Source organism: Seriola lalandi, unplaced genomic scaffold, assembly GCF_002814215.2.
Source record: "Seriola lalandi dorsalis isolate HSWRI2012SDOR001 ecotype SW California unplaced genomic scaffold, Sedor1 jcf7180002054470, whole genome shotgun sequence".
NCBI classification, from domain to species: domain Eukaryota; kingdom Metazoa; phylum Chordata; class Actinopteri; order Carangiformes; family Carangidae; genus Seriola; species Seriola lalandi.
The window spans coordinates 2776154-2803117 of record NW_019525023.1 but is presented as its reverse complement, the minus strand read 5'-3'; the positions used below and the strand labels follow the sequence as shown (position 1 = coordinate 2803117).

Here is a 26964-nt window from a genome sequence, read left to right as displayed (position 1 = left end):
CTAATGACTTTGCATTATCTATGAGGGGTTTAGCGGCATGCTTGGGAATCCAACTGGCCTGCCTAATATCTGTGGCAAGGCAGGCATTTGTTGAGGGAACAATGTGGTATTTGCAGGAATGATACAAATGCAGAGTTCAGGATGGTGCTATGTTTATTTACTAACTATAAAGAATGTGTAGCAACATGAACAGGGTTGGCTTCTTACCAAGTTCAAAGGTCTTTTACAAATTGGAGTTGTGACATTTACCCTCCATCACTAACATGATGCGAGCAACCAAGTAATTTGGTCATGTTGGCCATACAAGCTCACCAGGCTTCATTGTTTCCAGAATGATAAGGAAGTTGTTATGGTAGACATCTGTGAGCAATTTACAGGCTTTCCAAATAAACATTACAGTCTTATTTGGGTCACTGAACGAAAAATATTTTCAAGATCTGGAGATTTTTCATCCATGGCATTTTTATTCCATGATATTTTTATTCTGAGTATATAAATCTGATTTAAAAGTTTCATTATATAGATTGAAAGACGTGAAGTTATCTTACAGGTGTGCCCATAAGCTATAAAACAACATCCTTTCCTCATTTCCTCGGATGTTTATCTCAGCCGACCAGAGCATCCTTCTTTCTGGCTGTTTGATTCATGTGAGTCCCAAGATGACCTTATTTTCTCGTGAGTGACAGCCATATCTCAATAGTAATTGAGTGAACTCTGCAGGCTTTGGTCAGATGTTTGTTTCTTCTGCTCCAATTCTGTACAGTGTATCAAACTGATGTGTGCCGTGTATGTCAGCAAATGAAAATGATAAACAAAAACAAACTCAAGCCTGGACTGCAGTAAATATTATTGTGTCATTTTTGTTTTAGGTCAGTGGAGATGAAGCCATCGGCTACAAGTCTGTACATATCCCCTATACTGCGATGTATACAGACAATTATATCCTGAAGTTTGAATTGTTAGTGTGCAATCTCTAGTGACCTCCCTGGCCTTAATCTCTCAGATTTAATGTCTAATTCTCTGTATGTTCATTTCTAAACCATAGATGTAAACACTAAATCAGAATAGGAGGTCTGTCTCTCACATAATATGAGCTTACTATAGCCTTTCACCTCCTCGATAACCCCTCCATCTCAAGGCTTGGATATTGTTTCTCCTAGCAGGGGAGCTGCAGTAATCTGATTTCATAACAGGAAAAGAAGAGCTAGTAATCTGATGCTACACACAGACACTGTCTGCTTAATCCTCTGCTTCCTTTTGGAATCATAAACAAAGTCCCATCAGCCATCTCGAGTGCATAGCACTCTACATCAGCCTGTGTCATGTTTGCAGTCTTCGCACAGCTACACCAACATGACTGACAACTGATGTAGTGTGTACAGGTATAGAAATGTCAGTGTTACTGTGATGTCAAAGTTAAACTGCTGCTTAGTCTTTAAGATCTTGTCACATTTTAATCATACTCTTGCTCTTGATATTATCTGATGACTTTTCTTCAAAGTTGAATTGCAATTTTTGGGGAAAATAATATACGTATTGTTCCATATTTGGCACATATTAAGTGAAGGAATAATCAGCTGTTGCTCTTATGCTGGAAAGGTATCCCTATAGTTAAGTGACATAATATTCATGTGTGATAGTCATGCTAGAGTTGTAGAATTTGACTTAAACTTTAAGTCAAATGCTAACCAACCCTTTAAGTCTTAAAGGCCTTTAAGTCTTAAAGGGTTGGTACTGGAGAGGTAGCTCAACCATGGATAAAGGAAAGTGCAGATAATTTAACTTAAAGGGATAATATCTCATTGATAGGCAGCTGTATTTCTAAAGCAGCTAAAAGCTGAAAGCAATAATATTGGTAATTGAATTTTGTTCTGTGCAATTGCATTTGTTCTTTAATGGAGCTAATATAGAGTAATAAAACAAATTTTGGGGATATTTTGTAATTTTTTGTAGGTCCTTTAAAGATATTTCAGATTTTGGGAAAATTTATTAATAACTGATGTTGCCCCACCATGCTGTTCACACACTTTTCTAACAGTAGACCAATCAGCACCCTCACTCCCCGCTTTTTCATGCTCACTCCCACTGCCTGAAATGTGTCAAAATTCTCATGGTTTCCTTCCCTGCCTTCCTAGAGGAGGAGGAATTTCCTTGGGAAACGTTTCACATTCCTGGCAGCTAGAGAGCTGCTGGTGCAGCCGAGGCCAGGCCTCTTCACTCTGCCCTCCGCCCCCTTCTGTATTCTGCTGTTGACCAACAACCTGGGATGGGTAGGGGGAGCAGGATTGGAGCTGTAGATTGCCCACATTTTGCTCAACTGCTACACAGTGAACGGTGACGTGCTGAATGCTCATGTTGAATTCCCCACAAAAAGAGGAAAGGTTTGCTTTCCCCTGCTTGGACCTCAGAATGGGAGAAAGGCCAGATTCTTCTGTGGGTGGATACAGGGGTCTCAGCGAGTGACGAGATCCAACTTCCTGAGCCAGCAAGTGAGGCGAGGAAACTGTCCACTGACACAGGGAGGATCCTGTCAAAATAGGCACATTTGGGACAATGTTTCTCAACTCATTTTCACTCTAGTGCTTGCTCTACTTATTTCCCACCTCTCCCATTCAGGCATTTCCTGAGTTGTATGTGCCAGCAGCAATACACAGACCATTATTTCAGACACAAAACACTATGGCACGGATGAATGAGAGCACATGACGGACCATTTGAAAACATGAAGCATTGTCATAATGGCAGTCAGAGATGCTGTGCTACATTCTAGCAGAGTGTGGTCTTGTAAACAAACACAGGTAGTGGTGGGTGTGATGGAGAAAATTAACATTGCAGTCAGCATTATCTATTATCAGTGAACTCAGATTTACTAAATTATTGAAAATTAAATGATAAAAATCAGTCAAATGATTTTTTAATGGTAAAATTTCATAATTACTTCTGGCTCCACTCAGAGATCATTTGATCATTTAATCTCATTGCTGTTCTCATTAACTCGGTGGAAATGTTGCTCTTGTCATTGTCTTGCCCAAGAAAAGAATCATCACTTTGCCTTTGCTGTCTAGTTGAGGACATAACAGTCCCTAGAGTGACAGCTCTCAAATAGCATTGAGCTGGATGCCCTGCCCACATGTCTAATCACAGATTAAGGAGTCTGAACTGTCTGGAGCCCTCTTGCTCTCCATGTGCCTTTGTTCAATTAGCCCACACTACAAATGTGCCACTCTTCTCGTCTTCTGTGCAAAAGCTCCAAGGCTTTTGCTGTCCACCTCTGCAGCAGCTGCTTTCACACCATATATTTTAAAGGGTGTTTGTAATTTTGCAGGATACCATTTGCTTTGTGACCTTTCAGTTTTCATTCAGCTTGGCATCACTGATCTTAGAATTAATAATGGAGAAAGACATGGTGTGTATACAGGAAATCTGGAAAAGCTGGAGCTCTGATACATTCAGCACATTTGTCATTTTGACATATTATGCTAGGGAAAATGGACTTGGGGGGAGTAGCCATAAAGCACTTTTGGGCTGCCATTGTTCATTTCATGTGCAAAAACAGTATAATTACATGCACCAGTCGTTTTATCAGCACTGGTGGATATTTCAGAAATAAACTTTTAAGTATCCCTCGCCCCTGGGAAGTTTGAGCATTTTCTTCCGGAAATAAAGCAGTTGCTTATGGTGACCCTTGTATATTCATCAGTTGCCCATTTCCCAGTTCATAATCGCCCTTTATTTTTCTTTCTGGAAGTGTCTAAATTGCAGAAAATAGATTTTAGTCGGAGCACAGTTATAGAAGGCCTCTTTGAGTTCAGTTAGTATCATTAGCATTGTTCAACACACAACCATGCTCCATATTTCTCCCTAAAGCAGCATTTGCTATCTCGATTCACCATACCCTGTATTGTGTGCGCAGTTACCGCAAAACAGAAATGATCGTGGTAGTCGCAATAGTTAAATCAGAGGCACCATATGTCTGTATGAAATATTTATTCTAAAACGTATTATTATTTTTATATATATATATATATATATATATATAATAGTTTCTTTTGATGAGATGTCAGCACTATAAATCAACACCTAACAAGTTGAATAGGATAAGGTATAATCTCTGCTGGCTCATACATTTTCTAATAACTCAACACACACTCCAACACAAACGCCATGTTAGTCAAACTATAGTCTTGCATCTCCACATGTACTAGAGATTCAAATATAGTCTAAAATATGGTTTATAGTCAAGTTTGGTGCGGGAACATTTCGGGCTAAAAAATAACAAAGCTCATGCAAACATCGCAATGCTGTGTATAAGCGCCGCTTTGGCTTGTTGTTGGTGGAGAGGTTTGGCTCAGAGCCTCGGGCTCTGCTGCCATTAGGAGCGCTGCATATCTTTTTTGTTCTGTTTAATAGTTAAACAATTAACTTTAACTGCCTTGTTTAAGAGGATTGTCGTTGGATTATAATTTCTTATTGGAATAAAGATTTAATTGAGGAAAAAGATGCTTTCTTTAATATTTTCTGCCATAGGCGTTTTTTAATACAAAAAATTAATAATGAATCGATAATTTTCCTGATGATTGAATAATGAAATTTGCCCATCCCTAGTCTGAATGTTACATATAATACCTTTTAAGATTAGTCACTTTAAATAATTTTTTGAAAAGACCTAATTCGGCTCCTCAAGTCATAAATATTTGACCGTGACATAGTTTCTACGACATAATTTATTCATACTGTTTAACAATTCCAAATACTTCCTCGTAAGAACTGACGGTTATTCTTGCTCAGTATTGAGAAAAGTAATCATTATGTGTCATTATTCACCCACCTCTGGCAGCAAAGTAACTGTTCTGCAACTTTTAAACTGACAGGATAATGTTTTCATTTTAAGTGTGCCTGGACTTTCTAACCCCATAAACTAAAAGGACACTCAGAGAGCACAGACCTCTGCCAAGGCCGGTGTCAAACAACATACACCAGACTTCAGAGAAAAAAATTCTGGTCATCCTGGTCAGGATGTGACACTCATAGGATTTACCTGTATTTGTAGGAATGATTGCTGTCGACTCATTGTGAACTCACTGGATGCAATAGGCATGAACTTGAAGATGGCTTACATTTATTAAGAGGCTATGCTGTAGGTTCCAGTAGTTAAACCAATAATTTCATCATTTTCTGAATGCTAGAGAGATATGATCTGTCATGTTATCTCTGTTGTGATGAGCTGTAGTTGATTGGGTCAAGGTGTCTTTAGCTCAGACTTTGCCTTTAAACATGCCATGCCTGGTCTGATCTTGTCTTCTGTGGCCACTACAAACATGGACCTGCTGACCTCATCAGTTTGTAGTCAGGGCTGAACAAAGGAGCTGTTTAGTACGGCGAAAACAGCAACAAAGGATGACAGCTCTGTACTGAGTCCCTGAATATTTAATTGGTATTAAACAGGCTGAAGAGTTGAGAATGAAGCTGAAGTAGGCGATGAACCTTGGTGGGAGCTCGTGCATCTGGAAGCATTTGTTTAAAAGGGAAAGACCATGTTGAACTATGAATACAGTGCTCTGTGATTTTTGATTCACAAATCTTGTCATCGGGTTGAGTCATCATGTTTGTCTGAAGTTTAAGACGACTTTGTCTGTGAATTTGGCTTGGTGCCAGTGGGGCTGGGAGAGTCTTTTTCACAGCGTGTGCTGGATTTGATGATAAAATAAGGGGACAGGTTTACCCCATTCTTGCATTTCCTGTTGTCATTGAACAGCAGGCTTTACATTGTTGGGTTTAACTCAAGCAAGGCTTTTCCCTTCTGCCCCGTATTTCTCAATAGGAAAACATACAGAACTTGCTAGCACACCCTTTATTATCAGAGAGAATGCTTTGAAGGATTCTTCCACACACCCACACAACAAGAGCATACTGGTCAAACCTCTGATTCACACTTGGCAGATACAAATTGTTTTTCAAAATGTGTGTTTGAGGGAAAACACTGGTTTAAATCACCAAACGAGGTAAAATCTGGCACTGAGATAATGCACCAGCACTGTGCAGTATTACATAAAATGTCAGACAGTCAGATTCTACCACAGCTCTGGCGAGCCTCAGGACCACAGAGTTCACAAAGACCATATTATAGAGTATTATGACGATATGAGTGCTCCTATTACGTCCCCAACTCTCACATTCTCGGAACCAATCGTTTTATCTCCTCCCCAATCTATTTTTCTTTTCATAAGACGTCCCTCAAGGTGGTTTCATACCTGACTGATGACACCTGTCCTGCCTCCCAGTTGCACCAAATCGCTCCATTGCAGCACATGTCTCTACACCAGGTGGCCAGACAAAGCTCAAATCCATCCCCGGAACGACTTAACAACAAACTACATGTTGAAGGAGAGATGTTGTGTGGCTGCATCTAAAATACAATAGCCAGGTTGAATCATTTCTGCCAGTCCGCCACAATTCTCACCAGTATTCAATCAAACCGACCATTTACTCAGACTCTTATAAAAATAGTTTATTATTTATTTATTTAATAGTTTAGTGCCTTTACTCCCGCAGGGGTTCACAATAGGGTAGCAACAAGTATAATTCATTAGTGATTGGATTACATTTTTCAAAAAAAGCTGATCTTATAATAATGAAATGTACTGAACAAACTTATCCACCCTGGATAAGGTTGAGATGTTTTATTAGATGATTGATACTTTTTACTACCATAAAACATCGGGCAATATCGGAATCGACAATTAAAGCAACCTTTCAAGCCCATAGGGGTTTAGTGTTTGTTGCTGAAAAGATTTAATCCATGTCTACATACGGGCTCTATTTTGTGTTTTTTGATTAATAAGTGTGTACCATCTGTTGTTTTGCATTATGAGAATTAATGTCTGATGTAAAATGTTCATTGTTACAACTATAGAAGATTAAAGGATATATTTGTAATTTCAGCTCCAGTGCTAACCTCTGACATTCAGCAATGTGTTGACATCAAACAGTCAAAATAGACACGACTTGGCCCCCCCTCAAGCCCTGACTGTGGCTTTGTAAACCTCTTTGGCACATCAGAAGCAGGTTACTAAGAAGGTTACTTTCTTATCCAATGGTCTGCCTGACTTCAGTGCTATTGTGACCATTAGGTCGTGTCTCACACATAAACAGCCACAGAACTCAGGCTTTGCCAAATTAATAGTTTGCTCTTGCTTTCTTTGTGTACCCTGGCCACAGCCTTTTCTTCCTTTTTCACTGTGGCCTTGAGAAGATTTCATTCAGGGAATTAAAGCTCAACCAGCATATGGCCATCTGGCACACATAACCAGATATTTGGGGGCTAAAATCGCTTTTGCATGCAAGCCTAGGTGCAGGCTAAGCTCTTATGGCACATCCTACTGTGTGAACTTGTTAAAACTGATCCATTCATTCTTCTGGATTAGTCCTTAGTCACTCATAATGTAGTTTAGATTCAAAAATTAATTTAGCTACTTCCAAATTACCTACCATTATTGTCCTTATTACTTCTCTGCCTCCTCTCTAGCTACACTGCTGCGGAAATTCCATTGCTTTGTCTAAAAACAATGAATTTGAAACCAAAAGTTCAAAAGGAAGAATTTATTAAGAACATGTAGGAGGGTGATGTGGGTATGTTTTTGATAATGTAGGGCTAAAAAAAAAGGAAAATCTAAAAATAAATAAATAAAAGGAAACCTCTATTTCTATTTATTGCTGCTCGCTCCATAAGCTAGTCCTCACCGTGAATAGACCAGCTTCCGTCCTTCCTGTAGGTGAATGAAATATTAAGAAGTAGTAGCTTTTAGACTAGCCGACCCTTTATTTGGGCTAAATTATGCAACTAGACATGAACAAATAATAGCGTTATGAAAGAACAAAGTGCTATGGCTTTCCTAAGCAAGGGCCTTTACTGCAGAGAAAGGTTTTTTTTTTTTGTCTGTCTCCCACATACAAGCCAGTAGCATACACAGATTCCTTAAGAATTTCATACAGAGCATTATGGTGAAGCATGTTTTATTAAAAGAATGTGACCAGATTCACAAGCAAGAAGAGAATACAAGAAATAGTACATTGAAAGCACTAAAAGCATGACTTGAAGTCTTTTTTTTCCTCACCCTCAAGCCCCCCCAGCACATACCAAACATAGACAGTCTCTTTTTCATTCAGCCCTCTGTTACATCACTCATCCTCCATCCTCCACTTCCCCCTGCTTTGTGCCTCTGACAATTGATGTGCAGTGATCCGAGGTCATGGAACTGGCAAAACATCAACCAGAATGCTGACCAGGGGGAAAGAATTACAAAAGTGTGGTTTTGTTTAGGCAGCATATCGTTCAATTCAGAGGGTTTGTTGGCCTCTCTGTCAATGGCGTGCATGCTCATTTGTAGTCTGTCAGGACCCATGTCTATGCTGGCATGATAAACTTTTTTATGGCCCTATGAATGTTGAGATGTTTCATTTTTATTGAAAGTAGAAATAACTGTGCAAAGTAGAAACAGTAAAACATCTACTGATCCTTCAATCTTTCCAACTGAATGTGAACTTAAGCATTGGTAAAACACTTACAAATTGAAAAAAACCCAATGACACACATGTGAGCAGCCATTTCTTTTTTCATTCTTGCAACCGCCAGCATGCTGTAGCTGCTGCCTCTTTGTAGGCTCTTGTACTTAACAGTGTTTCTATCATAAAGTAATTTGAGATGCCGCTGTCACTGAAGTGGTCCAGGAATAGCATGGAGATAGTAGCCATGTGTGCTCTTACACACCAGGATATCTTAAACAGATGGGATTTGTGTTTGTTGACACTGGTCCAGACAAACACTCTTGAGTGATGTTGTGATATGCATGTAATGTTTGTTTGTCAGCAGCATTACACAAAAATTACTGAACCGATTGAACCAAACTTGGTGCAGGGATGGGGCACGGATATATTTATGGTGTTGAGATCTACTTTCAGTTTGCAGACGTGTAGGATTATTTAGCTGGTTGGTTTGATTGTTTGTTTGTCAGCAGGATAGCTCAAAATTACTGAACCAATTTGCACTAAACTTGGTGGTGGGATGGGGAAGATCCAGATCATTTATTAAGAATCTGAATTTTTTTCTCTGGTGTATGTTGTTTGATATTGGCCAGTCTGTCTCAGTGTCCTCCTAGTTTAGCACAGTAATTTCCTATTCTCTCAAATGAGAAAATGGTCTCTGACTTTTGGACCCCCTTCTTATGATATGAAGAAAGATCTGTATGTTAATTAGCTCTCTCTATTCTGGCTTTGTCATGACTTTTTTAAAAACTAGGAATGAACAAAGAGAAAGCTCTGTGGTGTCAGTGTTCTTGCCTTCAACTTAAATGACTTTCCTCAGATGCTTCCACTCACATCCTACTAATAAATGCAGAAATCTCTGTCATCCTTAATTCATATAAATGGGATTGACAATACATTAGGAACACTTTTCATCATACCCATATAACAGCACCACAAATTACAGCCTCCAAATGACCATTAAAATAAATCAACAATTCTCTCAAACAGACTCAATTAAAATCATCATAATCCTTATGATGGAGGATTTATTGCAGGCCCGTTGTATTATATTGCATAAGTTTTTATCTAGATGTACCTAATAAATTATCTGACAAATAGGGTCTGTTATTATTATTATTACTATTATTATCATTATTATAACACAGCACTGATGGGGAAATTAGATGATAATGATTAGATGATTGAGTAAAATATTTAACTATTAATGACATAACAAGCAAATTTTGAACGGGCACTGCACTAGTTTTCTCAAATCTGATGCCGAGGCTAAGGGCCTAGGGAGTTAATTTCAGATTTAGGGCTTACATTTTTTAAATACCTTTTGATGTCAGTGTTATATAAACCGTCTGCTGTCACATAAGCAGTCCTTAGACAGACATATCACTTCACCAAAGAGCCAAGCTCAAAGAAGGGAGTGACTGAAGCTTGGTGTCTGGCCAGAAGTTGTCTTTGAGACCTGACTGCAGACGAACCTGCGGTGTGTGTGTGTGGTGCGTGTGTGCGTGCGTGCGTGTGTGTTTTTTTAAAGAAAGCCAGCTCGACTCAGGGGAGGGTGAGGTCAGAGAGGGGCTAAGAAAAAGGATAATCCTTTGTGCAGTGTCTCCGGCTTCCACCTGACTCCCCACCTTTAATCCACCTCCCACAATTGGTTTCATCTGATGTTCCAGCATCACTTCAATACAGCAAGGGAGGGAAGGGAGAGACAGGCTCTGTTGAGACGTGGCAGTGTGCCCGTCTCCTGAGTCAGTTGTAAAACACTGGTGTGTATGATATGTAGGTGAAGTGGAGCAGTTGCACACATGTCATACATTCGTTTTAGCAGTTGATCTAAAAAGCTTTATGCTTAAGTGATGAAGTGTTAAACTTGTACATCGCTGGAAATGTGAAAGCTTCATGTTTACTTAAGACATCTTGTTATTACGGTGGATAAAATGGATGAAGCAGCCGAGTTAAGATATTGCACCATGCCATATAACCTACAATCACAGGCCTCTTATCTGAAACCAAATATTTGGCCGCAGCTGTTTAAGTGAACTGCCTGATAAGTTGTTTTGTTTGTCCCGCACAGATAAACATGAAAGGGTTCGAGCCTGGCCACAGAAGGACCATCTTTCATAACACAGTGACTTCAACAGTGTCTCTCATTTTCCACCTAATAACATTAAGTAATGATGACCGGTTTAAGGTTTAAACCAACATTCATTACTGTGTGACTTAACTGACATAACACTGTAAGGTACAGCTTTTTATATCACTGTATCCAAAGTCCTGTTGACTTCATTCTGATGTTGTTGTCAGGGCATCGCTGTTAATTTATTAACCTGTGTGTTTATAGTGCCAGGGTTGTCAGGGTTATGTTGTATGCAATGTCTGTGGTTGAGAAGCTGCTCAAGTTGGATAGTTCTACAGAGCCCTTTTTTCTCTGTATATGAGATTGTTTGTCTAAGCCTTTCTCCTCACACTTAACACAAAAAGCCTCCATATTTTTCATTTCCTTATTAATATGGTTATGTCACAGGAAGCATTCTGTGTATAATCTAAAAGAGGGAAATGGCCATGTAGTCTAATGGCCTCGTTGTACTTTATAGGCCAAAAAGGTCAGCAGTTAGTGACGGTACAGAGAGTGACTTGTACTCACTAATGGGCTTAAAAGGAGCAGCACTTCTGATTCTGCTGTCAGTGATTCCATATAGGCTAAAGCTATTAGCTATAGAGTATTCAGGCACCGACTTGGCACCGACCTTCAGAGCAGTCAATAACTGTTCATTGTGACATGAAATTACACCACTGTCCAATGCTTTAGATGTCCATCCCAGTAATAGAAGATATCGTCTAAAAAAAGATTAGCACGTTTACTATAATTGGCTTGTGATAGGGTGGGATTCTGATTCCTGACACAGTTGTAGCCTAAAGTTATTACTGCCCTCTCTGTGTCAAAAGGTTAAACATGAGCTGAGTGAAGCCAGGACAGTTTAAAAACCACAGCTTGTTTCAAAATCTGAACACGAGGCACCACTGGAGCTGATGTAGTTGATAAATTAATCAAAATTAATCAGCAACAAACTGATAATAATTAATAGTTTGATTTATTTAATAAAAAATATTAATAGTTTCATGTATCAAGCAAAAATGCTGATAACAACTTGTCAAATGTGAAGATTTTCAGTTTTTATCTTTTTTTTAGTCTTATTTGCAGTTTATATCATTATAAACAAAACAAGACATTTGAAGACGTCACCTTGGACTCTGTCAAATTCTTATTGGCATTTGTTTACTATTTTTGTGACAGTTTTTAGACTAAACAATTCATGAATGCAGAAAATAGATGATAGATTAATACACAATGAAAGTGTGTGTGTGTGTGTGTGTGTGTGTGTGTGTGTGTGTAAGAGTGAGAATGTGTCATATCCGGAAACGCTTGACGGATGCAGACAATCAGAAAGTAGGATGTGGGATATGAAGTTGATTCTGCACACCCGTGCCAGTTTATTAAGTAAAGCTGCATCAAGTGTAGTTTAATAGAGCAGCCTTGCAATAAATTCTACCCTCACGAACGTCAAAATGTTCAGTTTTTATTGAAACTGTTTCAACGAGGTGTTGGTTCAACTTTGCAGTTTTGCTGGCTGTAGTTTGTCTCCCCTCACTGACATGTCCATAGTATGATAAAAATCAACAAAGGACTCATAACCAGGATACTAGCATGCATGTGAGGATCAATAACGTCTATAACAATGATTAGCCAATCAGAGTAGCTTGGCAGGCTTTGAGTTGGCTTAACCAGCACAAGCACTGAAACTGAAAGAGGGATTTCCCCCATGGGCTCTTATCAACTGGGAAACAGACAGAAAATGTATCACTTATCTTTGCTTTCCACTGCCTGTTCACAGAAATATTGAACTGGAGACTGTTGTATAGATTCTCCACCCACACGTACTTCTCTGTGGATTGATAACACTGTTGTGTTTTGGTCCTCTTTGGCACGGTGAAGCGTGCTGTGATCCCACCCCAGGCTCTCTCTGGGAATGTGGGAATGACATGCCAAAATGGAGGATTAATGCATCTTTAGAGGGGCTTCTCCAAGCCCCTATTTTGATCTTGGGTCTTTGCCAATGTCTGTTGAGTGGAGGAGAGACCATTCCACAACAGCCCCCACCCTATCTTCCTATTATCACAAACACACAGTATATTCATGTTCACAATCCTTTCTAAAGCTAGCTGAATTCTTCTTCACTCAGTGTATGCCTCTTCCAGCTATTTTAACACAGCGATTAGTGCTTTGGTGCGACACCTGGCTTGTCACTGCAGTCACTGTTTGGGTGGCAAAGTGAACTGGCACTGGGTAGGAGCACAGGGACAGACTGGCACCAGGCCAGAACAGATGGCCATGAGTTTCACTTACAACACAACACAGTGGCAGGCAGGAGTGGAGATAACACCTCTGTCTAATAATAAAAAATCCCTGGTTCCCTAGGTGACCTCTTCAGCGCCTGCAGCCTTTTTAATTACATGTGAATCCCAGTCTACTGCGAGAGAGTGAGAGAGAGAAAGAGAGAGAGAGAGCTGTGACGGGATAGAGATGTTGTTAAACCATCACCCCTGTTTTCTGTGTCTCACTCTCTCTCCTTCCTGACAGAGCTGTAGCTGACTGGTGACTCATCCTCACCATAAGGCAAGCTGAATGCAGGCGCCATCTACAAGGTTTAACATTTAATTACTGCAGCCCGAAATAGATTTGCATTCGTTATTCTAACATACGAGGTAACTTATTTAATCGGGCAGCCGAGTGGACCGGCAATTTACGCTCGAATTCCCCCAGTAAAATGTCAATGAATTATGTTTTCACCTATTTGGGCCAAAGGGAGATTGTGCACGGGAACACCAAGTTCCCGGCCCATTCCCGTTGTTAAAAATTTTATATTGACATCATTAAATATATATTCTGTTGGCTGCTTGGATAAAGCTCTCTTGGGATCTAATGACCTGGCTGGCTTCCTTCCTTTTCCTTTTGCTGTTAATATCGTCAGTAAAAACTATGAACAATAACAATGAATTAACAACATTACCAAATTACAGAACATCAAGTCAACCTCATAACTTTTGATTTACCAGTAAAATTTTTTGGAAACCAAACAATATTCATCTTTGCATTTAGTGTATCTGTGAACTTATGCTGCAGGGCACATTGCTAAGACTCTGCTCTTCCTCTTTCCCTGTCTCCACTGCTGCCTTGAAAATGTGATAAGTGATTAATGTCTAAAACACCTTTGTGTTGTCGTGATCTGCTCCTTTCTTTGTGATTTCTTCATTTCTAAATTTTCAAAAGTTACCTTACAGCGTTTTAAATTTTACTTTAAGAAGTGACACATTTCAGAATACAAAGAACTTAAATATTGTGAACAGTGAAAATACAGCATGCACCATACTACACATGCACAAACCATTTTGTCCTCTTCATGCCCCAAAATATTTATCTGTAAACAGACCACCCCACTGTTGTCGTCCGTTACATTACAATTTCCTTTGTACTTGAATGTGATGAGTCTTTATGAATCATACTTGCCTAGCTAGGAGTGCCTGAATGAAGTCAGTGAGTGTTGCTGAGTGTCTCTCAAGGAAAGTGGGTGACTATTTGTTTGCTTTGTCTTTCTTCCACCCCTGTGATTCAGGCTCAGGCTGATCACAATTTAATGCAGCAGGACTGCTGGGAAAAGTGGGTCAGGAGGAAGTTTAGTGAACTTGGATTGGGAGTTTTTGACTTTCTGTGGAGTGTCTTTCTGTAGAGGCAGAAGGGGGAAGTTTGTGCAGGTGAAAGGAAGGGGGATTTTTAAAGGTCACTAATTGTATTGTATTGTGGAATTTAGGATTTTTCTAACAACCTCAGTGTTGCATAAAATAGAGCTGACCTGAGAGATGGGACCTGCAAGTGTTTTTCTGAGATAGAATCGTCTTTGTACCTCACCCATTCTGGATCCCAGTGACAGCTCTTTGGTATTAAAAGCCAAGTCTAAAATGTAAAAAAAAAACAACCTTTTTTTCGTGGTGTATGCAAGTATGTTTCTCACTTGTTTTATTTAATGATGACCAGATGGCAGTAAGTCGCTGCGCTCAACTTTTTAAAATGGAGCAGCGTTCTCAAAAAGTGCTGACTGAGGACATTTCACTGCATTATGGCTTGTCAAAGCACCTGTGTTTTGTCACCTTCCATGAAGGATTTTCCAATAATGCTTACAGCATGACTCCTTATTTAGTAGCACTTTAGTAGCACTGATATAGGTGCATCATCCATTCACAAAAAGTCACAGATTTCTCTTTGATGACAAAGGACACAAAGCTCAATAGCTGCGGGTTTGATTACTCAATGCTCCCTTTATTGCTCACTCACTTTCTGTGCAGTCATTGATGGTTCCTTGTTGCCTGTTGTTGATATAATTATCATACCTGCAGTCCAAAAGAAGAATAAAGACACAAATAGAAATCAAATGTGGACAGCAGTGAGTGCTGCTTTGTCATCAATACCTTTCATTCCCAGGTGCTACAGAATGTCATGAAGGTGTACCCGAATTATGTTAGTCATGGCACTAATCTGTTTCTTTTTTTCTCCCCCTCTCTTGTTGTTTCTCTTTCCACAGGCTCTGCAGCCTCACACTGAAAAAGCTGGTTGTCCTCAAAGAACTGGATAAGGAGCTGAATTCCCTGTCTATAGCTGTCAAAATACAGGTGGGTGGGTTAATATCCCATGTGTCATGGGAGTAACAAGTTCAATTGCAATATTTCACAGCAGCATGTCACAGTCTGTGGCTCACTGTTTTTCAATCCTTTGTTCAGGCAGTACGCTGTTGAACATGATCACAAAGTACAGATGATGATAAGACATGCTGCTAATCCTGTCGATTGATTAAAAATCTCCTTAGCTGCCCAGGAAGCTTCTGTGAGTCACATCCACTCAGGTGCTTTAAATGGCAGACTAGCATTACTACTCTAAGCAGGAGCATTAGCACCTTCAGACGGAATGTGCATCTTACATTGACTGATTGTACATTTCTGTGACTACGGGAAACACAGACTCCCAATATTGAAATATTTAGATAAAGCAACATCTAAATAATTAATTGCAACAACCAGCAGTTGGCTGGATGAATGGAAATGAAGTAAAATAAAGTGATGTGTATGTTTCAGTGTGAACAACAGTGCTGCTCACTAAACAGGCTTATATGTTGTTATGTTGTACTCGAATGAACAATGTTTCTGCATTAGAGTTAAAAGAGTAGTGGGATGATCACTGCAAAGATGACTTGAGGTCAGTTGTGTTTCCTTCTTGCCGTCACTGTAGTAACGCATTCCTGCTCAACGGTTATCCTTTATATGGATCTCAGATTATTCCCAGAACACAGAGTGAGCTCTGTGGAAAGGTGGGATTCAGTAATGTTAGCTTTACTGACATAATGTTGGCAAAGAACCAGAGAGGTTGTTTGGACTTGTGAATGTCCTGCACCCATCACTGTCCTTGTGTGTGTGTGTTTTTTTGTGTTTGTGCTTGTATAAGAGACGGAGAAGGAAAAGGAAAAACAAAATATTGGAGAAAAATAAGGCACAAACACATTTTTGTTGTTTTTTTAAAAAAGCAAAACAGTGGCTGTAAACTGATTTTTCATCACGATATTAAAGTATTGTGTATTTGATATTACACGATATTATATATTATGTAATATTTTTATTTTTGAATTACATCATACTAATGGAAACTGATACCCCTGGCCTCGATCTAAAATAGTGTAGTATATACTACAATATTGTGTGTGTGTGTTGAAACCAAAACGTATAGGTGTTTGTTTATCACGGTAATGACGGTACTGCAAAATCAATCTTGTGGCACCGTTGATGGTGAGAAAACTGGTGTACTGCCCACCCCTAATGTGTAGTGGCAAAGCATTGAAAGCCTGCCTCTGTTCTGCAGACAGGCTTCACAGTTTTAAGACACACACTCAGCAGTAAACCTGCTAGTGGTTGTAGAGATGATGGTCCAATGCTTCTGGAACAGCTGCTTCTGAGAGAGAACTAAGACCAGTAAGTGCAGCTCAAACACACATAGGAACACAGTGCTGTGAGGTGGCCATGTGGAAATAATTCTCCAAGGAAAAAGTCATTCAAAATTTTTCACTGACGTTCAGAAAATCTAATTTGAGCGTTATACTCACCTAGAGGCAAGGAGAGTTTGTAATTTGTATGTGAAAGATTCAGTGCGACTTTAATAGAGCAAAAGATTTTCCCATACATCAGAGAGAATCTAGCATCTTGCAGTTGCTTTAATAAGATGCATCCTGGGGTTACTGCTCTCTGCTTTCGTAACGCAGCATTGCTGGAATGTGTAGTATGGATATGTGTGATTCGTCGACTAAACGATGCTACCCTTGCTAGTGGCCAGCGGAAATAGTCGGTTAAATTCATTTTTAATAGTTTATTAACGAACAATGCCAGTTAATGCCTGTTGCATCTAAGATCTTACACAGCTTGACGTCGTAAACAAGCAAAGTCGAAAGTAGGGAGGATAATATCTCATAAAACCAGCACGGTTTGGCAATGTTTCGATCTAGAAAATGAAAATCAGGTTGTATGTAGGCTGTCTCATATAACCACTCAATCGGAGCAATGTGTAACCACATTCAGCACATGCATGTGGGTGTTAACCTGCAAGGCAAGAAGGCTGTTGCTGCTAGCACTGCTAACCTTAGCGACAGTCGGCAAACCAATATGATATTGTTAGCCTGCAGATGGTGTGATCCCATTTGGTCTGAAAAGGTAATGCAGTTATCATGGCAATTTTAACTGTTTTAAGAGTGTTTTCTTTTAGATTAGTTGACCAGCCTAAATTTAAATATTCATTTAATTGACAGGGAAATTAGTCGTTACAAACATCCCTAATGTGTAATATACATAACATACTTTATAAAGGGCCCAAGGGACAGAGGAACCAAAAACTTTCAATCCAGAAAGCCTTTTTTTTTTCTTTCTCATGCCTCAGTAATTTGCTTTTTTCTGTCCCTCTGTCAATATTGTCCCCCTCATTTTGAAATTTAATTGAACTTTGATGCAGTATTGGGTGATTGAATTTAAAAGGAAACAAATTATCCCTCACCCACCCTTACTGTAATCCTGAAGGAGAAAGCAACCAACCAAGTGTGGCTTTATCCATGAGCTACATTGTCTCCAGAGCGTGAAATCTCTCAATTTCTGCTGAGCCGCCCGGAGGACAGCTGAGCAAAGCTCTGTTCACCACAGCTCCGGAACTGGAGCATTAAATGCAATTTCCAGCAGGTTTGGTTAGGGAGAACACAGACGCGCTGAGGGGATAAAGAGGCAGTTGGAGGAGATGATAGAGGAATAAGAGGGTTTTGTTTTCAGACAGTGAATTACAAAGCTTCATTACCGCATGTCATTGTTTCCCTGTTCTGCATACAGTGAGCATCTCTTTTCTCTCTCTGGGTCTCATCAGGTTAGATGGCCTACATACACACACAACCCCAGTAATGGCTAACCATTTGGATGGTCTCCCAAAGCTGCAGCAGTAGGGATGATGAGATTGCAGTTTAGTCTGCAGGAGGCTCTGTTCCCCGGGAGATAGTCTTCTGTCTCTCACCCTGGAGACCGCTGGGTCACTTCAAGTAGCTTAGGCCTCCTCACAAAAGCCCTTGCTTCATTCTGCACATTGGGTTACAGTGTGGTATGCTACTGCACGTGTACTACACGATTATGCATTTTTTGTCCTGTCTTTTCTGAATGCAGTTGCTTGAGGTTGTAGCCAGACATTGATGTCAGCTGGATTATGATAGGAAAGGCGTGCAAGCCGCATTTCAGCTCAAGCCACTGTCCAAAGCACTTCCATTTTCAGTACACTCAGATATGATCCAATTGTGTGTGTATGTGTGTGTGTATGTGTGTTGAGTGAAAGCAGAAGCCGCGGAACGCCTTTAAAACCTCTTTAACACAACTCCATGTTGAGCTCTTGTTCTGTCCCTGGATCACTTCCTGTCTTCGCTGCAAACAGGGGAGCCAATTTAGAGAATTTAACATGTTTAAAAAAAGTAACTTTAAGAAGAAGTGTAAAGTTGAACTTGTTTTCCCACAGGCTTGTGGAGCGTGGTAGAGGGTCTGTAACATTCCCCATCTGGCCCCAGAAAGACAGTAGAGAAGCTTGTAGCAGGGGAGAGAGGGTGGGAGAAAGGGGGGGCCAAAGGACATTCAGTACAAGCTTTCCTTGCCAAGGCTCTGTATTGTTAATGCATGTCAGGCAGTTTGAGAGTGCTAGTCTTTTGTGCCTTGATTCATTGTACCAGCCACTGAGCATGAGAAAAAAGCACATACAAGGCCCCTTTGTGGACCTCAAGTTAATGGCAAGGTCAGACTCAGAGAGAGTTTTATCCTAATTTTTTCTTTATATACAAATTTAATGCTGCAGCTACCTTCAAGGTTCTGTCATCATGAGAATAAACAGCTTATTACAACTGAATGCTTTGTAGATTCAGAAAAGCTAGATATTTTTTATTCCCATGTTTCATTTAGTTGTTCAAAGCTTTGTTTCATGAATTGTTCATGCACAGTTCTATTTCATTAATTTAAACGTTTGACATTGCAGTAAATGTTGTTTTAAAACTTTTCTGTCCTTTGTGAGGGAGACTAGAGCACACTGTTGCGTGATCTCTGAGTATTGCATGCTTGTATTTTTAAGTTTGTAGTCTAAGACTTGAAAGCTTTCAGTCTAAAAAATGTGGAATTGTTAAAGAAATGGGAGAATACATATAAATGTATATTTTTAAAAAGCTTCATAAATGGTTATTGCATTAAAACAGGATTGTTGATCACATTGCCAAGAGCTAGTGCACTTTATTTTCTGTTGTTTACCCAGTACCATTGGGACAGGAAAAGAGGTAGCGGAAGTGGAGGTTTTACATTGAGACATCAGATGCAACACCATTTGACTTCTCTGTAAACAGTATTAGTGTTACTGTGTTATGGTGATAAAGTAGTGGAAGTGCTACCTTTTCCACTTGTTTGCCAGTGATAAAATTGGAAATTGGGAGAATATCTTAACACCCATTTAGTCATCTATGATCTTTGATTTTCACTGGAGAAGAAAACTGATTTGAGCAGTGTCAGTTCTGTTTTGCGAGACACACCAAGTTATATGCAATCTGCTTGGTTGACTGGAGGGTGTTGATTATTTGAAGCGTGGGTATGTACTCTATGTCATTTCTGTTGGCTGTGAGACCCATGTAATCCTCTTGCCTTCTGTGGCTCGCAAGGTGAGACCCTTTGGACATTTGCTGGCCTTGTTTTTCTGACTGTCTTTCTGTTGATTTTCCTTGACCTGCCCGCTATGTCATCTGTCCGCTCTGAGGTGTCCGCTGTGATTAGATCAAAAAAGGCTATATCTGGAAAAACTGTCAATGGAGTAAAAATACTGAAAATGAACTGCAATTTCAAATGATGGTATGACACATGCATTTAGATCTGATGTGTACAATCAGTTATATTAAATCATTCATGTATGTGAGGTATCGCTGCAAATAAAGCTAAGCCCCTCCGGTATCTTGTGATGATTCCTCAGCACACACCCAACCATTTCATTTGGTATCTGTTACATGATTCAGCAGCTCTGATGACATTAGGATCCAATGTCGTACCCACTGCACCGGACCATTAAAGAGTTTCTCCCCAGGGTATTAAGCCAGATACAGGATATCCTTACTGCTCCACACTGCTCAAAGTCTTACTTGGTTCTGTTGGTTTAGCAGACACCTGAACTAAGCTTTGAGGACGTATGAAATTTTTGCAACCGTTGATGAGTTGCCAAATATATTACACAACAGATGTCTGTCTTCAGCATGCACAGCTTGACATAGAATGGTGAACCCAAGACTTGACAAGCTGTTTCTGTTTTCACGTTCACACTTTTAAGTCCCTGTTTCCAAGATTGTAAGCGGTAGAAAAAGAAGCTTGGTAGAAGAATTAAACTATAACTTGAGAGGGAACACGACAGACTTTAATCCAAGGCAAGAAAGAGACACACGCTAAGGGCTGAGACACATCCTCTGAGGATACACTGTGTGGTGGTGTCCTCGCATTTGGAAGAGACTGCCAAAACCCATGACATTTAAATCCCTGTGCTGTTTGGCAACAACAACTTTGTGGCAGCTTCCAGAATTAGCTTAGCTGATGAATCTTTCTCAACCAGAATAGCAAGCATTAGGTAATAAAGCTAAATTTACTTTCGAGTTGCAGCTTGAAAAAAATGGCAAGTTCATAAACTCTATATCTTGATGATATATATTTAAGATGGTGTCAATGGGAAAGTCAGACTTTTGGACCTGACTGTCTGTGTGGGTGTGTGTGGGTGTTTGCCTGTATGTCTATATTTTTTATTTAAAAAGCAAGCGCTAGGTTAACTGATATCCATTCACCCATCTAAGTCAGCAGAGTGGCATCCTGTTTTATTTCATGTGTTGTGGGAAAAGGCACTTGATTTATCTTGGTGAAGTCCTCAGTCGACAATGCAGACACCTTACCTGAAGTTTTTCTGAGTTGTGTTTACAAGCAGTGGCGGGAACCTTTCCCTGACCGCTAACATGCTTTGCTATGTCACATGAATAAGTATCAGCTTTCCTCCTTAAGCCCTGAAGGAGATACCATCACCGAAACTCTTCACTTACATCAAAATTATACACCCTTAAACATGACGTTGCACCAGTTACGATGAAATTCCCTCTCAGACAGCACACGGCCGAACACAGTCACAGACCTGACTGCGCTTATTCCACGCTTATTGACTGAACAAATTTAGGTTGTAATCAAGGACAGCTCTGGTGTTTGACATTTTCTGCTGTTAAACAGGAATTCCAATATGTTGAAAATGGATAATAAAAGACTTTTTATACATTTATGCTTTTTTATGGTTTAAGTCCCTCCTGGACCAAACATGATTAACAACCCTAACCAGTTGTTTTTAAAATGCTGCTGAGACTAGCAGTAGCTTAGAGCTTAAAAGTAAAGCAGGCTTGTGATTAAGTCGTTACTGGGTTTAATTTTTTATACCGTTTAGAAAAATGTAAGTAGGGAAAATTCAACACCAGCTCTTAAGATGTTCCTGAGCAAGTCCATTTGACCTCAGTTTCAGTGTTTGTAGTAGCACTGTTCTTCCCGAAAGCAGTGAAGGAGTAGAGGATTGTTTGTTCTGGGCTCCCACAAGGTTTGAATCTGCATAAATGTGTCAATGTGAAGCAAACTGGCAATAAAATAGGGCTTGCCTGCTCGGCAACTGTTGTCTGGATAGATGTGAGCTTAAGAAACAACATAAGATGTGGGATTTTTGATGATTGTTTCTATTCCAAATTGAGCATATTGAATCGAAATGAGTCGTGAAAGCTAAATGATTTTTATGTATTTGTCAGTGACCTTCCTCCTTCCACAGATTTGTGACCTCTTTATGTTCTAGGAGATAGAAAACATTTTACTAATTCCATATGAAAAGCACTGGTCACTGGTTGATCTTTTCCCAATGGCTGTTGCTCTTTCAAAATGATTAGGGGTGAACTATTTTTATCTGTGTCATCAGTGGATCAGTGTACAGTTTTCATTTTTAAACACCTTTAGCAACTTTTTTTTTTTTTTTTTTTTTTGCACCTAGCAACAAACCTAGCAACTTTTTGGACCTTGACTACTTTCTGTAGTGGAGTCGCCAGCAATGTCCCAAAAGCAAGAGGCACACCTCTCTTTGCTTCTACTCTGTTGTGAGTGGCAGAGAGGTGGACATTAGTTTGTTACCCAGACGGAGGATGTGCCCTTTGTATTAGACAAAGTAAGATATTCCATCACCTATAACTTTATCTCTGAGGAATCATCAAGTACATATAACTGAAATCGCAGCACAGCTGTTGTTTTTAACTTATGTGTTTGGTGATTTTGTCCGAGGATGTCTCAGTTATAAAATCAGGAATTTAGCAGCAGCAGAGCAGCAGCTTGGAAGTGAGTGTTGGTTAACATGTAGTCTAATGGGCTGCGTTTCAGTCACTACTTCATAAGTGTTCTGCTGCCTGACAACAGAAACAGAAAAACGTGTAAATGAGAACAGCTTTATTGGGAATTTGACTGTATTAAAATAATAATGAATAGGTAAGTTATCCTTGGCATATCCAATATTTGATAGTCATCCTGTTCACATTATGCAGTAATTCAATCTGCTGCTGTTATTTCTGCACTCAGTTCTGCCGTGTACATACATTATGCGTGTCTATTTAAGGCATCTGTATTGTCCTTTTTTCCCCAAATCTTTTTCTAACATTGAGCCTTTTTCATATTTTTCTCTGTGTACATATGTGTAGATAAATAAACAACCATGTATTGTGAAGTTGTCATGACTATTTTTATGTGTGAGTTCTTAAGCTATAAACTAGCCTGCCACTCATGTCAGTGTCTCGGTGTCAACATATTACCATTTAAATAAGTATTTTCTGATGATTTGGTCGATCGGCGGCTTGATTGGGACAACAGCGACTCCTGCGGGTTCAGAGATGTGATACTGAATTTGAGACTTTTGTCATAGGAGTTGTACATCCCAGCAAAACAGCAGGGGACACTTCATATTTAGATTTTGTTCAAGACAGATGTGGAGATTCCCTTCCTATAGAGCAGCCAGTCAAAATTCTTTTAATATGACATGGTTGTGGTCTACAGAAACATGTAGTGGCCACAAGTTGTCACAGCGTTTTAGTTAGAACCAAGTGAATATCATATCTCAAACTTGACTATTACTTTATGTACAGTGCATCTTAATGTTTTTTTTTTTTATTTCCGCTGCTGTCGTTCAAGTGGTGGAAACAAATGGTTAAAACGTGAATAGATCCTTTACCAGTTTTAGTGTGAATCAAACTTTAGCAAATATTATAATATTACTTTCTTGTTTTCATTCCACTAGAGATTTATGTCAAATTCAGGCTAGCAGCTAAAACAAACCTGGAACTCCCTATGAGTAATAGTTCATGTGGAGCATTTGTAAGTCTGCTTGCAATGAAACTTTGCTCTGCTTTGTCTTTCAGGGTTCTAAGCGTCTTCTTAGATCGAATGAATACATCCTCCCACCCAGTGGACTGATGGAGACGGATCTGGAGCTCACATTCTCACTACAGGCAAGGCATCTGACATTATACTGTGAATTCTCACACTGATATGACAGTTACTTGACAGACAGGACTGTGTTGAAGTGTTTATTCACACTGGTGCCCCTTCTTAACTCCTTTGGTGGTTGGTTAGCTTGTTTTCTGATAGCAAAAAGTTTTAAGATCAAATAATTCACATATGTGCATGTATTTTATATGGATTATATCAGGCGTAGTTATGTAAACTCAGTCTGTACCACAAATTTGTACTATTTTGTGGTCATATGAGGTATTCACTGTTGTTGTAGGAGACAGATTATGCTGCTGTTGTTTCTATTGTTGAATAGGATGGTTTTCCAATGAATCATCACTGGAAGTCATTATTGTGTCTGATTTGAAATCAGATACAATACATGCTTGCCGACAGTTTGCATACTGGAATAGCTGGATGGCTATAGAGCTGATCTAAGCTAGAATAAGGTGAACAAGGTGTGGAGAACAGACATGATAGCTAAAAATGATTCTGCACTTGAGTGAAGCCTCAGAAAAGCAGGGGCAGTGCTGGACGTGAAAACTGCAGCAGTGATGTTCAGCCAACCTGTGAAACCTGATCTTAAAATCTATTATTGTGTGAATATTATAGGCGAGAAAAGTCTATGTGAAGATCAAGTGCTGGCAGTCAAGAGACAAAATGACTCAAGGAGACAGACAAGAAGGATGAAAAGAGCAAATGTGAGGATGAAATGCAGTCCCAGAGAGAGATTAAGTTGTGAAGTGAGGTGCAGAATCTTGGTAAAGGTTCACCAACAGTTCAGCCACAGCTGAGCAGGCAGACTACAGAAAGGTTTTTTGATATTTCAGATAATAAGATTGCAGAATGTGACAACCACCATGTTGGTTCGTTGCTGAGATCTGAGTGAGGCTGTATATCTGTGTGAACTCTACATCATCACTTCACACGGTTCCAAGCCGTCATCATTCTGACTACAGATAAATCCTCTGAAACAGCGAAGCAGTTTGTACACACCGGGATAAGTTCATGGAACACAATGCGGAGAACTTCAATTGTTGTCTGGCAGTCAGAGCAAGCCAAAGGGATTGTAAGGCACACTGGGTGGTGAAACATTGCAAAGGTCTGATGGCTTCATTAAATGATTTAACTCATGGAGCAACAAAATCAAATTGCGTGTGGTGGTTTCCAACTAAAGGCTGATGAATGTTTGATGCAGTCTGCATTGTTTACCTGACTTTAGTTTTGTTCTTTTCAGTACCCTCATTTTCTGAAGAGGGATGCCAACAGACTGCAGATTATGCTGCAGAGGAGGAAACGCTACAAGAATCGAACCATCCTGGGCTACAAAACTTTGGCTGTGGGAGTTATCAATATGGCTGAGGTACTGTACAGTGCCTCAACTGGGGCATCACTTTCAATCATTTCATTTCATATTTCATTGGCAGCTGTTTCGTTTCTCTTTAGAAACATATCATTTTGCTCTGAGCTGGTGATTGCATTCTGCTGTTCTCTGACAGTGACTGACAAGGCTATTAGTGTCTTTGTACCCACGTCTTGGTTGCCAAAGAGAGGGCCTCTTGTGATACACATCATTTCAGCAGATTCATGCTCATCACACATACTGCTGTGTGAGATTATGGGCCATCTGGAGCTGGCTTCATATGCACTTTTCTGCAGTGTATTCAGTCATGCTATGCACAAGTAATGGACTAGGAGCTCATATAACATGGAGTGCTCTTTAATGTAGATATACTGATAAGTTATTTTTTATTAGGCCTTGATCCTGATGCAGTGGTGACTTATCAGTTACATCACACCACTGGGCCCCTTTTTTTAATGCCAAAAGTGGCTCTACTTGCTTTGCGTACGGATGCCTATTGTCAGTGTGGAGATCACAAATTGAATGTGTTGGCTGCAGAATTGTTCTGTTCTATGGGTCATTCACTCGCAACAACTATGGCTCTATTTTAACAGTCTAAAGTGCATGGTCTACAGCGGGTGGCGTAAGTGCATTTAGGGTCCGTCCATATCACTTTAGCTATTTTAACTGCAGAAAAAACGATTGCTGCGCAAGGAAAATGGTTCAAAAAGGTTGAACTAATCTCTTATTTAATCATGGGAGTGTTTTGGGCATAACAGGCAATACACCAATCAGAGTGCCATCTCTCATTCCCTTTAAAAGCCAGGCACGCTTGCACCTTGGCGCATTGCTTTTATAATGGCGTAGTGTTTCACACCGAGTTAGATTCTATTTGTGGCGAGTTGATTACATATTGTTGACTGACCAGTTAGCCCAGTCCTGACACAGGCCTGAGTGAATCAATGCGCCGTGCACAGCTCTACAAGGAAGCAACGGCACAAATCACAACGTTTGACATCTTTTATGTTATATTATTAAGTGTAAATAATGAACGCTTCTCCGCAGAGCCTCATTTATGTCCAAGAGACGTCAATGACGCATGGCACCGTTGTACAACACACAACATGCCACACAGAATGCTTCCGAGGCTGTATTGTAGTATTCCACCTGACTTATCCAAACATCTGAAGCACATTTTCAGCTCACTCTGCTTGTGTTCAACAGACAGAGTGTATACACGTGCACGTTGGCGCATATTGCTATCCTCATAATGTGTCCTTAAAATAACAGTGAAATACTGCACCATCGACTTCGGATCAGGTTTTTGTTGATCAACCACTCAAATGCTTACAAGAGAGCAATGCGCCAACAATGCGCCTCACCACACCTCATTTTAAGACCAACATGCCCATGGGTGCTCAGATGTGCGCATGTGTATTTACTATTTAAACAACATAGGTGCTGGACAGCAAAATGACAGCTGCATCGGCCTGAAACTAGCAAAGACACTTTATGGGGCCTCTAGTGTTTTAAGTGAGCAGAGTGGAGTGTTTTTGACATTAGGCGTACTACTACGGTCCACAGTGATGGTTTAGGAATTAGGCTTTATGTACCAGATACTGATCGATTAAAAGGCCTTGCTCAGGATATAATTAGTTTGGTGTTTGTGTGTGAAAGAGATCGAGATAGACAGGGCTTTAGATGTATTGAGCTACAGGATGGATTGGAATGGAGAAACACAGGTAACATTTCTCCAATGCTAATTACAGTAGCTGATGTGTGATCCATGCTCAGCCAAAGTTATTTCCCTGCAATAGCCCTAGGACAGGAATTGACTGACATCTGAAAACAAGACTAATGTATTATTGCATTTTAAAATACCACTCAGCTGCTGTGCTGTT

General features: G+C 39.9%; 1 protein-coding gene across 2 annotated transcripts in view; it reads left to right on the top strand.

Annotated features, from left to right (window-relative positions):
• Positions 1-26964, top strand: part of LOC111658918 (phosphofurin acidic cluster sorting protein 2) — a 48363-nt gene that overhangs the window by 3383 nt on the left and 18016 nt on the right. For both annotated transcript variants that reach the window (XM_023411634.2, XM_023411635.2), the window contains exons 2-4: positions 15174-15261; positions 23631-23720; positions 24959-25084. In XM_023411634.2, the coding sequence (XP_023267402.1) occupies positions 15174-15261; positions 23631-23720; positions 24959-25084 (304 nt within the window). The remainder of the gene's footprint in view (positions 1-15173; positions 15262-23630; positions 23721-24958; positions 25085-26964) is intronic.